Below are 14,946 nucleotides of genomic sequence, written 5' to 3'. Positions count from 1 at the left end.
CTAGTTCACTGTTGGTGTGGGTGTTAATAAAGCTGTTCTGGAAAATAATTCGTCAGTATGTTTCAAGGGCCTTTAAATTTTTCATACTATTTTGCTTAGTGATAACACATTTGTGTGTCTGCTCAGGTTATGCTGACAGATCATACACATAGGTTCATCTCATAATTAAAAATAACTGCATGCTTAATAACAAGGGAATGAGCGGGATTATCCGTATGCTGAAATAAATCATGCAATCTTAATGTTAATAACATGGGAGGATATTTAATATACAAAAAAACCAGGATGCAAAGTTACATACAGCATAACCTCAACCATCTGAAGGAACACCAGAAAGACCTATACTCTGATGCTAATAGTGATTGTTTCTAGATGAAATCGTGGGTGCCTTTTTGTCTTTGCTTCATTCTTTTGTGTACCTTTCTGAATTTTCTGCAATTCAGTACTTTATTTGGGGGACAGGAGAGACAGGGTAGCAGAAAAGTCAACTGTATGATTAGGACCTACATGTTACAGGTAGGCAACTTGGCAGCACCAAGCAAATAAAACTATCAGCTGATTTCTCTGTCCCATCCTTGTTGCACCTTTAGCATTTGTTCACATATTTAGTGCTGTCATTGCATCAGACACACATGCAAATCACAACGGCAGTTATGACCTCAAGTCAGTGGTTTCCAAACCCTGTGTGTGTGCCTCAGTTGCCAGAGGGAACTTTTCACAATGCCTAACTGAGGACTGATTCCCCACCCTGGTGAAACAAATCCTCTTTGCCGTGAGAGCTGGTATCACAGAGTGCCATGATGGTTGATTGTTGGGGCCTGCACTGACATGCCTGATAATTCTAGCTCTGTCACTCAATTGCTGTGTGTCCTTGGACATGATACAACACCTCATCCACTTCATTCCCTGCATTTTACACTGTTGTCTTAATGGCTTTGCAGATGCTTTGCTTTCAACTTTTTTTTTTTAATCTTTCGATATTTTTGAGAGAGAGAGAGAGAGGGAGAGAGAGAGCATGAGGAGGGGAGGGGCAGAGAGAGAGGGAGAAGAGAATCCGAAGCAGGCTCCAGGCTCTGAGCTGACAGCACAGAACCCGACATGGGGCTCGAACTCATGGACAGGACAGTGAGATCATGACCTGACCCGAAGTTGGAGGCTTAATCGACTGAGCCACCCAAGTGCCCTGCTTTCAACTTCTTAATACTGTACTTTCTTAGAGCCTCACCTCCACTTGGCTGCAGTCATCGTGAGTTTGTGATCACCATGCAAAATTGCACTGGCCAGACTTTGCAGTGGCCTGCTGACCCCCAACTTCTGCCCCTTTCCTTTTGGTCCAGTTTTTTTCATATCAGTTCTTTGTTTTCACTGCCCTCCACCTGACCATTCTCGGTCAGGCCTTTTCTGACTGACCCTGACAGGCCCTCGCTGACCCTGCCCAGCCCAGACACCCCCACCCCCCCACCGGCTTTTTTTTTTTTGAGAAAGAGAGCGAAAGGGAGCAAGTGAGCAAGGGGCAGAGAGAGAGAGAATCCCAGGAGGGGCGCAGAGAGAGAAGTGGGGCCCACCTGAAGTGGGGCTTGAGCTCACCCAAAGGGCACAAGGTCACTCTGTATGGGACTTGAACCCACGAACTGTGAGATCGTAGCCTGAGCCAAAGTCAGATGCTTAATGCCAGAGCCACCCAGGCACCCAGCCCAGCCCCTTGAACAGTATTTTCCTGACCTTTTCTACTTACTTGGGCTTTCTTTGTTGTTGGGCAGTTGGCTTCTCTGCTTCAGAGATGAAGAAAGTGATAACTTCAGGCTAATAGAGGAAAATTCTAGCTATTGATTTATTATACAAGAAAAATTATCCTTGAGGGAAAGAATTGATTCAGCATATGGAATACTGTTAGTGTTTGCTCAGGAAAAAAGTGCCTATTGGGGTGCCTGGGTGGCTCAGTCAGTTGAGCATGGATTCTTGATCCTGGCTCAGGTCATGATCTCACAGTCTGTGAGTTTGAGCCCCACATCAGCACAGAGCTGCTTGGAATTCTGTCTCTGTCTCTCTCTCTCTCTCTCTCTCTCTCTCTCCCTCTCCCCCTCTCCTTCTCTCCCTCTTCTTCCCTCTGTCCCTCTTCCTCCCTCTCTCCCTCTTCCTCCCTCTCTCCCTCTCTCCCTCTCTCTCTGCCCCCTCCTCCACTTGCATGTGTGCATTCTCTAAATAGATAGATAGATAGATAGATAGATAAATAAATAAATAAATAAATAAATAAATAAATAAATAAATGTATGTTTAGGGGTGCCTGGGTGGCTCAGCCAGTTAAGAGTCCGACTTTGGCTCACATCATGATCTCACAGCTCATGGGTTCAAGCCCTGCATGGGGCTCTGTGCTGACAGCTCAGAGCCTGAGCCTGCTTCAGTTTCTATGTCTCCCTCTCTTTCTCTGAACCTCCCCCACTTGCACTCTGTCTCTTTCCCTCTCAAAAATAATAAACATTAAAATAAATTTAAAATCTTTTTTTAAATTTTTCCCCCCTCCACAGGTCACAATAATATAGCATAAAGAAAACAAAGCTATTTGTAATTCTGTCACCCAGGAAAAACCTGCTAATATTGTGTGTATTCCCTTCAACTTCATTTTTACATTTAAATTTTTACTCCTTTGGGAATCTGTTTTGGAACATGAAGTATAGGGATCTTAATTCTCATCAGAATTTTTCTGGCTGCCTTCACTTAGTGAATTTTTTTCATCCTTTTGCTACTGAATTTTATAATGCTATATTTGTCTGAGTTGTTCATTTCTGGGCTCTTTTTCTGTTTAGTCCTATTCCAGACCCATATTTTTAATACTGTATAACATACTTTCCAAGACTGTTAAGGCAAGTCCTCTATCAATATTCTTTTGGGGAGAGGAATGGGAGGGACTCCTGTGCACTTATTTTTATGAATAAAGTTAGGTTATCAAGTTCCAAAACAACTCTTAGTATTGTTTCAGCAGGGGAGAATTTTTGTCTCTGTATTAAGGATTTCTGTTGGGAATATCTCTTCATTTATTCAGATTCCCTTTGTTTCAATAAGATTGTCATTTTAAGTGTTTTTTTTTTTTAATTTTGAGAGAGCAAGAGAGAGAGAATCCCAAGCAAGCTCTGTACTGTCAGTGCAGAGCTGGATGCAGGGCTTGAACCCTCAAACCCTGACATCCTGACCTGAGCCAAAACTGAGAGTCAGACACTTAACTGACTGAGCCACCCAGCTGCCCCGTGATTGTCATTTTCTCATTTAAGTCCTGTGCTGCTGTTGGGGCACCTCGGTGGCTCAGTCAGTTAAGTGTCCAGCTTTTTATTTCAGTTCAGGTCATGATCTCACAGTTCACGAGTTTGAGCCCTGCATCGGGCTCTGTGCTGACAGTGCAGAGCCTGCTTGGGATTCTCTCTCTCCTCCCTCTCTCTCTGACCCTACCCCGTTTGCTTTCTCTCTCAAAGTAAGTAAACTTTAAAAATTTAATTAAAAAATAATAAAATTAAGTCCTACTGCTGTTAACCATTGCAACAGTTGCAGTGTATAAATGTGGAAAATCCTTCAGGAAAGTGAGTTTGTGAAAGTCATGAAGATGTTTATACTTTTGACTCAGTAACCCCATTCCTAAACATTACCTATAAATTAAATTTAAGAAAACCTTTTTTCCTGTGTGAGAATTTGACCTTTAGTTAATTTTGTTTCCTGGGAACCTGATAAAGGCAGATTGTTGCTTCTGTTGCTGGGCACTGTGGCTTATGGTTAAATGTCTCCTGGTTGGTAATTGCATCCCGACAGAGAGAGGCTATGCGTCATACTGATGGGCCCCCATGCTTGGGCTTCACAGAGCACAGTGGCTCTTGTGCTGGATGTGTCCCTCACATGGAGCCAAAGAAGCTATTCAAAGAGATGATTGGCTCCCCTCAGCAGTGAAGGTTTTAAGTCGGGTTGAACCCACACTGTCTCCCTGTACCTGAGAGCTGCTATGTGGATTGTTGCACGAACAGCTAGCAAGCTGTGTTCCTGTCCCAGTCCTCAGTAGATAAGTGCCGAGTATGGCCTGTGATAGTCTTGTGAGTCTAAGAAGATTGTGTCCCAAAGAAATGATCCCACAAACTGAAGTTCAAAGATGTTCTTTATAGCATTACTTTCCCCAGATTTTTGGTATAATATGTAAAAGGCAGGAATGGCTGTTTAAACACTTAATTCACTCAAAGGAATATTAGATGTGAAGACTATAACAGAAGCAAGTACTAGCAACAAGGTTAAAGAATAATATAGGAGGAACAAAATACAGATTGTGTGCTGGGGATGTGCACCTGCTCTAGTGGGCACTTAGGAGACTTTAGTACTGTGTGTTCAGGTGTTTTCTGGGATCACCGTGACTGAAGAAAACCCTCAGGGCTCTGCTGCTCAAGAGAGTCAGCCTAACAAGGTAGCTACACAGGTCGGTTTGCCTGCAGCCTGTGTGAGCAGAAACACAAAGGAAACAAATATGAAATCTGTCATGTGGGAACAGCAAGGTGAAGTGCATTTCTTGGTGTTTTTTTAAATAAATTTAAAATCATCATTTGTTAAATTAGTATTTATAATATTTACTTTTAAGCCCTCTTTATTATTTTTTTAATGTTTATTCATTTTGGAGAGAGTGCAAGAGTGCCAGAGAGCTTGAGCCAGGGTGGGGAGGTAGGCAGATAGGGAAGGGTACTGAAGATCCGATGCAGGGCTCGAACTCACGAACCGTGAGACCATGACCCAAGCCTAAAGTTGGACATTTAACAACTAAGCCACCCAGTTGCCCTCTGTTTATAATATTTAAAAGCCATTAAGTAATTCTTGGTACATCAGTGAAATTCACTAAACCAAGTTATGGAAATCCCTTTTCACATTCTCATAATCCTTCCTAAATATTCTTCAAGGCTTTCTTTGTAAAGTTTCTGCTCTTTTTTCATCCCTTTCCTTAATTTGCCCTTCAAATTTGAAACTTGTCCAACTGTCATAATCTGATCTCTACCCCAAAATGTAGACCAGACCTGGGTTGATTTTTTTTTTAACTTGTTTTATTTTTTATGGTTTTAAATTTACATCCAAATTAGCATATAGTGCAACAATGATTTCAGGAGTAGATTCCTTAGTGCCCCTTACCCATTTAGCCCATCTTCCCCCGCCCCCCCATAACCCCTCCCATAGCCCTCAGTTTGTTCTCCATATTTATGAGTCTCTTCTGCTTTGTCCCCCGGGTTGATATTCTTAAACCTTGGTCAAGGCAGTCTCTGGGGAGGAAGGAGGGGGTGATGGGGCTCCACAGGTAACAGGTGATTTGGGGGTATACCTCTCACTGGGGGGGGGGCACGGGAAATTAGGTATGATGGAAGACTTAAAGGAAACAGGTTTTGCACAAACTCAGCTCGTCTTGTACTGCCCCCTAATTGGCACTAATGGGAGTTTTATAGACAGATATTGGTGGGCAGAGATGGTGTCTTCAGTAGACCTGCCAGGAGAGTGAGGCTTTGGGCAGTGAGAGACAGCATGACCCTTGGGTGTGTCATGGGGCCTGGTTTACATACCTGGTAAAACTGTCTTCTGGTCTCGCTCCCACTGCTGCACTCTTTGAGAAGCCATGGAAAACGCCACCCTCAGGGGCATAGGATTCATTATCTAACCCTGCCCTATGGGGCAGTAGTCAGTTGTAAAATTTCCTTTTAGTTTGTGGTCTTTGTTGCAGGGCCACCTGTTGAAAGAGCAGTTGACAGCCAAGCACCTGGAAATGGGGGAGCGTGGCTTCATTACCTTGTCTAGGCTCTGTGATTTCCTGGTTCTCTCAGTGCCTTCTGGAGTCTGTTCTGTTACACATCTCTGTATTTGACAGTCATTAAAACGGTAGCAGCCAACATTTGTTAACTACTTACTATATTCTTTAAATTTTTTTTTTTCAACGTTTATTTATTTTTGGGACAGAGAGAGACAGAGCATGAACGGGGGAGGGGCAGAGAGAGAGGGAGACACAGAATCAGAAACAGGCTCCAGGCTCTGAGCCATCAGCCTAGAGCCTGACGCGGGGCTCGAACTCACGGACCGCGAGATCGTGACCTGGCTGAAGTCGGACGCTTAACCGACTGCGCCATCCAGGCGCCCCAACTACTTACTATATTCTAGTGACCGTCCTGAGCATTTTAGTCACTCAGGCCTCATAGTATCCTTAGGACATGATGGCTATGATCCCTGTATCGCCATTCCAACAGAATGGTTCGATAATTTGCCTGAGGTCACAGCTAATAAGTAGCAAAGCCAGAGTAAAAATCTAAGTAGTCTGGGAACAGTTTTTGCATGCTTAAGTCACACTGTAGCCAGTACTATCGGCTTCAGCCTTCTAGAAGCTCGGTGGTTAAAAATGAAACTAAAAAGTAGCTTTTCTAGGACCCAGTCCTGACTGCCTGTTCTCCCAAACTGTAGAAGAATAACAGGCTTTATTGAACACACTTATTTACTTTTTTATATGTAAACACTTATTTCCCCCAGTTCCACTGGAGGCAGGAGGTAGAGTTGACCCTGGCCTTGTTACTTGTAGTCTGCTGCCCTAGCTGTTTCACTGTCTGGTGAGGATAATGGGCCAGAGCTTGGTAGTGGTTCTCAGAAGATGTAGATGTCAGTCTTGAGGCACTCACATTCAGTCTTGAATTCCTGATTCTGGAGGAGAATACAGGCCTCCTGCTGGGGATTCCAGTCGCGCCTGAGGAGTGTTCCTCCAGCAGTCTTAGATAAGTCGCTGCCATTGGGGTCCAGAATTTAGGACTCCTACTCTCCTGGAAGTCACTGAGTCAGGTTTGGGACACCGAGGGATAATTAAGACAGGAACCCTGTCTTGATAAGTAAACAGGGGCAAGTTCTGGAATAGAGATGAACACAGATTAGGCATCTGACATATTATATGGTCAGTGGTAGGGAAGGCTGCCTAAAAGATGTTCTAGAAAACAGTGATCCCAGGAGCTACAAGGTCAGGTATTATTCTCACGCTAACCCAATATTTGATAATAATTCTCTACTTGGCACTGGAGATGCAGCAGGGAATACATCTGTCTTGGCAGAGATTATTGGAAAAGGGAGAAGACAGACAGATATAATAGATGCAAATGTGAAGTAATGGTAGGTTCTCTGAAGAAAACTAAGGCCACGTAAAGGGATAGAGAGCAGATAGGGAGAGGGGGTGCTACTTTAGATAAAGTGATCACCTCTCTGATGAGGTGCTGTTTGAACAGAGACTTGAATGAAACAGGACCGAGCTGTTGAGTAAGTTGGGAGCATTGATCCAGACTGATCCAGGAGGGAGAATCCATTCTTTTAGGCCATTTCGAGGGGCAGGATGGCCAACAGGAAGGCTCAGGACACAGTTCTCCTGCGGCTTTTGAGAGGTTTGTGCCAGGGGAGGTGGTTTGCCTTGGTAATTCTGTCACACTCACAGTGTGTTTTCCTTTCTCCTTTTAGTTTGAAGGATGACCTCTAGGAAGAAAGTGTTGCTGAAGGTTATCATCCTGGGAGATTCTGGGTAAGTGGCTCTCACCATTTGAACTGACACATTGGTTTGGATGAAGCCTCCTTTGAAGCCCGTGCCCTCCACGCTGACACCTGCCACTTCCTTCTCTAGTAGTGGTGGCATGAGGGCCCTAGGTCTCCAGCTGTTTTGGGCACAGCAGAAATGTGAACGATCTCTTGTTATATAACCCTTCGTTCCATGATCTGAGGCATGATTTGGGGGGAGGGGGGGCTATTTAAACTCAAGAGCAGTTTCATGGAGTCCCTTTTTTCCAAGCTGGTTAGACTAAGGAGTGCTGTTTAAGTAGATTTGTTGCCACTGACGCCATGCCTAGCAGCTGTGGGGCCTAGCAGTAGCTCAGAAAAGGAGACTTTTCTGAGGTGACCTGTGAAACCTTAGACCAACTGAAAGCTGGGTCTTTTTAAAAATAATAATAATAAATACGGGTGTGCCTCCGTATCCCAAAGTCTCCTGCCCTTTTAAAAGGCAGTGATTTTTCTACTCTGGCTGGCTTTTTCAATTGCCTGAGGAGCCTTTTAAAAGTTGGTGTTTTTCCAGACCAGTGGGTAGGGCGGAGTTGGCAGTACCTTAAATACACACATCTGTCTGTTTGTCTGTCTGTCTCCCTCCCTCCCATACTCTTAGTGACTCTAGTGTGCTGTCAGGATTGAGAGATACGGTTTTAGGCCCAAACTTGCCCAGAAAGAATCACCAGGCCTTTACTAGATTCCAGATCTCCTGGCCTCTCCCCTGAAAATTCAGATGCAGGTGGCCTGGATTGGAGAACACTCACTTCCTTAAGCCGTAACTGTACTTCCAGGTGCTCTGCATATACAGATAAGAATGTTCCTTAGTGAGAAAGGAAGGTGATCTAGTTGGCTTTGAAGAAGGCTTTTGCATCATATTCAGCCTGCCCTAACTAATCTCATCACCAAGAAATCCATTGTCTCTTTGCTGAGTTCTCATACTGGTGCAGGGGGAACATCTCTGGAAGAGCTTACTTTGAGGTAGATTCTGATTTGGTGGAATATTGGTGCTTTCTCCTTCAGATTTTAGACTTTGAAGCAGCAGGTGGCTGACTGGTGTATATGTCTGCTCTCAGCCATTGACTTCCTTCTGCCATTACTTTCTTGGACTGAATAGCAGCCTCTAAATGGAGAGACACCGAAGACATAGGGATATTTTTGGAATATTGGAACGATCTTATTACTGTAGCTTCTTTTAGAAGGAGAGTATTTGCTGACATCGTTCTGGAAGGAAAAAATAATATTAGGCTCTACCATCTGAGGTGCTTGTACCAAAACTTACAAGCAGCTTTTCAACATCTGGACTACATTTGTACCCTCTATTTTTATCCCAGGAGAAAATACAACCTCAAATGAATAATGCTGGGCAGTTTGCTGGCACTGCCCTCTGTTGTGATTACAGTTCTTTATTTTCTTTCAAGATAGGCAAGTCTCTTCAGAGCTGCAAATACCGGAATCAGTTTTCAGTCCCTTCCTAGTTGACCTATACTTGTGATTTTTCTCCAATTTCAGAGTTGGTAAGACATCACTCATGAACCAGTATGTGAACAAGAAATTCAGTAATCAGTACAAAGCTACAATAGGAGCAGACTTTCTGACAAAGGAGGTGATGGTGGATGACAGACTAGTTACAATGCAGGTAAGCACATGTCACAACTTTGCCAATCAAATCTTGTTAGTTCATTCATTCTGAACCCTTTTTTTCATGCCTAGGCATTTCCCCTCCCTGTTCTTCAGTTCCCACTACTATATTCATGGATAATTTTCCACAGGTGGTATTGCCGAGAAAATACAGGACATCAAGTATGACCGTATATTGCATGAGACATACTAGAAATTTTTCATTGTCGTTCCAAAAAAGTTCAAATTTCATTGGACTACCTGTTTTGGGGTTTTGTTTTTGTTTTTGTTTTTGCTCAATTTGAAAACACACAGTCCTCTGTCTTATTGTGTCTCCAAAATGTCTAACTCATGCCTTTTTTAATATCCTTGCATAGTTTTTTAGGCCAGAACATCTTTGGGTCTCTCCTAGGTTCTTACAGTAGCTATTAATGTAGTTCCCTGTTTTTCTGGCTTCTTTTCATCTGTCCTGCCTGTAGCCACCAAAGTTGAGTTTCTTTTAAGCCAGTCTGGCTTTTGCATGTATCACCTTAATCTTTCAAGGGCTTCTCTTGCAACAGTTAGGATAAAATACGGGTTCTTTCATATGGCCTTTGGAAAGCCTTTGCATTCTGGCTACAAACTGTTCTTCGCTTTTTTGTCTTTTGCCAGCTCTTCCAAACCATGTGCTGCTCTTACAACCCTGTCTTTGCACATGTCTGCTTCCAGCCCAGCCCCTTTGTCCCATCTCTGCCCATCCCCAGGTCTCCAACCTTTAGCCCAGGTGTTGTCTTTTCAAATTCCTACCTCCACAGCAGTTATTTCTTCCTATATTAAATGATGCCCTTGGCAGACTCAGGCCTCTTGAGACAAATATAGTTCTTATTCCACTGTAGTCCTAGCAGACGCCAAGTTTGCTGAAATGTTTGAATGATCCAGGCGTTACAGATAGTTTTTATGCACATTGACCTCAAGCTGTGACGTGCTCCCAGAGGATAAAGACTCTTGACACTTCCTTGACTCACACCTCCAGGATGCAGTTAATATGGATTTCCCCTCCCCACCTCCCTCACACATACACATAGAGATGTTTAAAATACAACTAAAGTTTTTTTTAAGTTCTAAGTTTTATTTGACAGAGCGCATGTGCTCACATGTGCATGTGAGCAGGGGAGGGGCAGAGAGGGTGAGGGAGAGAATCCCAAGCAGATTGCCAAGCTGACAGCCCGAAGCCTAGTGTGGGGCTCAAACTCAAGAACCATGAGATCATGGTCTGAGCTAAAATCAAAAGTCGGATATTTAACCAACTGAGCCACTCAGGCTCAGACTAAAGTTTTAAAGGCCAAGCTTGAGAGAAAAGGAAATTTCCAGATTACAGGAAAGAAGATGGAACTGAAACTAGTGATAAGCCCAGGGGCTTCTGTCATGATGCTTTAAAAGCAACTTTATAACCAGGACTAGAGTTTTATCACTCACCATGGGCAAGAGAAGTGACTACAAAAGGTGGGAGAGCTGGAACTAGGAATCCCCTTGGAGAGAGAAAGGGAGGGAGAGAGACTCCCACTCACATAGGACCTTGGAAAGATGTGAAAACAGGAACAAATGCCTTAATCCAGTGAAGTGGCAGAGCTCATGCATGAAGTAAAAGCTTGGGGCTTTTGCCTCTTTGCCTTCTTGTTGGAGACGCTCAGTCCCACTATGCTCATGTGTGGGTTCTGAGCTTATACTCTACATGGTACAGAAATGTTAAAGAATTTGACATAAACCTATAAACCCCTGCCACTCCTGACACAAGCAGAGTCGAGACCATTTAACAGGAAGACTTGCACCCTCAGAACAGAAGGTGAGCTCATAGCCACATGAGGAAATAATGTACCACAAAAGATGTTCACAATGACTAGAGATTTTTAGAAAGGGAATAGAAACCATAGGGAAAAAGGACACTATAAAAAATGAGGATATGGAAAACGTAGAACTTCAAGAAGTGAAAAGATGGTCATTGAAATAAGCCAAACGAACAGTTAAACTGCAGGTTAAAGACACCTGAAGAAAACAGTAAGCTGTAAGAACTGAGCAAATTACCTGGGAAACTCAAAACTGCAGAACACCAACAAGCAAAATCTGTCTCTGAAGAGAAGAGACTGATTACTTAACAACAGTTAGAGGAGTTCTCAGAGACCATAGAAGGCAGAAGGGAACAGAATAGCTTCAGGGTACTAGAGTAAAGTAGCACCTGAGGATTCCACATGTGTACCAGCCAGACTAAAAGCTGCATCCTGTACCTAGGAGAAACAGAGCTATAGGACCAAGCTGTGGTTTTGACGGCAGTGTGGACTGATTCAGAAGTCAGACCCCAGGTCCTCCTGGGTTTGGGGCCATTATAATAGAGCCCACATACCCTACTAAGCTTGCACCCTATACTGCTGCACTACTGGAGTGAACACCATCTGAAGAACCACTGGTCACTGGAGTCTGGAAACAGTGGGAAAGAGAACGTGTTCCTTTTTTTTTTTAATATTTATTTTTGAGAGAGTGCGAGCAGGGGTGGGGGGTGGGGGTGGGCAGAGAGAGGGAGACACAGAATCCGAAGCAGGTTCCAGGCTCTGAGCTGTCAGCACAGAGCCCAGTGTGGGGCTCAAACTCATGAACGATGAGATCATGACTTCAGCTGAAGTCAGACACTGAATCGACTGAGCCACCGAGGTGCCGCAGAGAATGTGTTCCTGAAAGGTTGAAAGGAAAAGCTGGCCCTCATGCTGTTGCAGGCAGCTTGAAAGACTAGAAGTAAATGAGAGTCATCATCTCTGGACAAAGGCATCATCAAGGTAGATCTTGAAGAATCCTCACATATTTTTCACGGGCTTTTAGCAACATGCAATAAGATGATCCGAGTAAGAAAACAAGACAAGAACCAATGGAAAGTTCCCTAATCTTTCAGAGTGGTTTTTATATTTCAGAGAAATAAGACAATCTTAGATATCTGGAGAGAAGAAACTAAACAAGTGTGTAAGTTAATAGAATTTATAAAAAGAAAATACAATAACCAAAAGGTGGAAATCCGAGAATGTTTTTAGCAACAGATCAGTATGCTAGAAGAGAGCTGAAATGAAGAATGGTAGGAAAGAGAGGTACAAACAGGATTCAATAGATAGGTCAGACTTCCTTGTAATCAATCTCAAAACAAAGATCAAAGATAATATTTGCTGAGAATTTGCTAGAACTGATGTGGCACCAATCCACAGATTGAGGAAGCCCAAACTCTAAGATAGATAAATAAAAAAGAAATCTCGATGAATCATAATGAAATTACAAAAAAAAAAAAAGACAGGGGCGCCTGGGTGGCTCTAGATTTTGGCTCAGGTCATGATCTCACCGTTGTGAGATCGAGCCCCACGTTGGGCTTCATGCTGAGCATGGAGCCTGTTAGGATTCTCTCCCTCCCTCTCCTGCCCCCCTCCCCTGCGTGCACTTGGTCGTTCTCTCTCTCAAAAAAAAAAAAAAAAAAAAAAAAAAAAAAAGACAAACTTGAAAGCATCCAGAGAAAAATGATCTTGAAAAGGAGCGGAAATGAGGCTGTTGACTCCAAACAGTAACCGTGGAGATCACCAGGCAGTGGAATATATTCTGAAAGAAACCTTGACCACAGTATTCTGTCTCTACTAAAAATACTAAGAATAAAAGCATATATCCTTAAGTTCCACGGTGAAAATTCTAAAAGATGTACTTCAGACAGAAGGAAAGTGATTTCATTTGGAAAGGTTAGGAAGATAAATTGTATACATGTATTTATTGTTAGAATTATGACCATAATAGTAAGAGTATGTAACTTCTAAACTATCATAGAAAACCAGGATTGGACCTCTGTAATTTAATGTGTGGAGGAAGATTAGTGACTGCTGTGGGTTTTTTAAATTCCTTATATGGTTCAGGAAGAAGCTAGAAATCAGTCAGTAGTAAACATTAGATGGAATCAAGTATGCATGAAAAATTTAAAGGTAACTTACTCTGAATCCATAGCAATTTAAACTGTGATATTGTCAGAGACAGATCAAGGGAACAGAGAGCACACAAACAAGCCACCCCCAGCTGGACACTGAGTAGAGAGGTGGCTTCCAGAAGACTAGCAAAGTGGAGTTACACAGTAAATGGGACGGGCCAGTGGTTTTCCCTTTAAATGAGGAGGAGTAACCAAGAGGGAGGGTTCAAGACCTGAATGAAAAAAATACAAAATGAAAACTTTAAAAGTAACAAAAAAAAATTTTTAACCTTTGGTGTTTAAAATAGAGAAAGCGAAAATCCTAAAGGATTGACAGTAAAACTACATTAAAGTAAACATTTCAGTGCTCGCTTCGGCAGCACATATACTAAAATTGGAACGATACAGAGAAGATTAGCAAGATTAGCCCCTGCGCAAGGATGACACGCAAATTCGTGAAGCGTTCCATATTTTTAAAAAGAAAGAAAGGAAAAAAAAAGTAAACATTTGAATAATAAGACTCCCTAATGACAAAAACAAACCACAGACCAGAAGAAAATGTTAATAATGCATCATAGTATCCAGTCAACAGACAACCCACTGGATAACTGGACAAAAGACATCAGCAGGCAGTTATGAGAAGAAACCTTTAATTCCAATGGCTTAACTGCAGGGAATTGCAAATTTAAAAAGGCGACAGGGCAGGCTGGACCACTGTAGGTGCAGGGAACACCTCCTCTTACACCCTCCGTTTCTCCGATGCTATCAAATGATGCCTTCGGGAAAAAGTTTCCAGCAGTTGTGTGGCTTAAAGAAACTCCCGTGGTCCTGTGACTCCAGATACTTCTGGGCCTGGTTGAATAAAGTGGATGTCAACCCTGAAGGGACAGCATCCATGTGGCTACTGGGTGGAGCCGTGGTGCGCTGCCGTGGCCAGGAGAGTTGGCAGAAGGACTATAACGACCTCTCAGCAGGCTCCCTAGACAGACAGGATTCAGGCAATTGATGCACCGGCTCTTAAATCCTGAGCATCAGGTTTGGTCCCATGGAGCACTAACAGCATGCTAGAAACATAAGGTCATGCACATGTCATTATGTTGAGGATCACTGTTGAGACTTTGTAAACTTAAAAATTTACAACAAAGTGTGTTGGAAATGGAAACAATTCTGTGTGGGGCTATCACAGACAAAGGCATCATTTCTCTGCATCACTTAAGTAAAACCCTCAAGTGTTTGCTGTTAAGTGATCTTCCTGGAATAAGAGAAAAAGAAAACCTTGTCCAAGCCTTTAAGATAGTACTGCCTTCTCTGGAACTAAAATTAGATTTGAAGTAAAATTATAATATTCAGTGAGTGTTTTATTTCATATGGAAGCAGCCCAAGTGTCCATCCACAGATGAATGAATAGACAAGACGCGTATACATACAATGGAATGTTGCAATAAAAAAGGAATGAGATCTTGCCATTTGCAACACCATGGATGGGCCTATGCTAAGTGAAATAAATTAAGACAAATACCATATTTCACTTGTCTGTGGAATCTGAAAAAAACAAATGAATAAACAAAAACAGACTCATAAATACACAGAACAAACCGGTGGCCACCAGAGGGGAGGGAGGGTGGGAAGTGGGAGAAACAGGTCAAGGTGAAGGAACAAACTTCTGGTTATAAAATAAGTAAATCATGGAGATGGGAAGAAAAGTGTCTTATTTCAATATAAAGTATTATCTGAAATTGTTAATGGTATAAATTAAAACATTAAAAAAATAATTTAAGGGGCGCCTGGGTGGCGCAGTCGGTTAAGCGTCCGACTTC

At 42.8% G+C, this 14,946-nt stretch overlaps 1 protein-coding gene, 1 non-coding gene and 1 pseudogene across 2 annotated transcripts in view; all 3 read left to right on the top strand.

Moving 5' to 3' along the window:
* Positions 1 to 14,946, top strand: part of RAB7A (RAB7A, member RAS oncogene family) — a 71,463-nt gene that overhangs the window by 43,814 nt on the left and 12,703 nt on the right. Inside the window, exons 2-3 of the mRNA XM_045494002.1 lie at positions 7,480 to 7,540; positions 9,067 to 9,193. Coding sequence (XP_045349958.1) covers positions 7,488 to 7,540; positions 9,067 to 9,193 — 180 coding nt within the window. The 5' untranslated portion in view covers positions 7,480 to 7,487. The remainder of the gene's footprint in view (positions 1 to 7,479; positions 7,541 to 9,066; positions 9,194 to 14,946) is intronic.
* Positions 9,200 to 14,556, top strand: LOC123606065 (annotated as a pseudogene).
* LOC123607725 lies at positions 13,494 to 13,604 on the top strand. Its single transcript, XR_006716874.1, has one exon. It is a non-coding gene; the product is annotated as a U6 spliceosomal RNA (small nuclear RNA).

This window comes from Leopardus geoffroyi, chromosome A2 (genome assembly GCF_018350155.1).
Source record: "Leopardus geoffroyi isolate Oge1 chromosome A2, O.geoffroyi_Oge1_pat1.0, whole genome shotgun sequence".
Taxonomy (NCBI): Eukaryota; Metazoa; Chordata; class Mammalia; order Carnivora; family Felidae; genus Leopardus; species Leopardus geoffroyi.
Note: the sequence above shows the minus strand (reverse complement) of the source record. Positions and strands in the feature narration are given on the sequence as shown.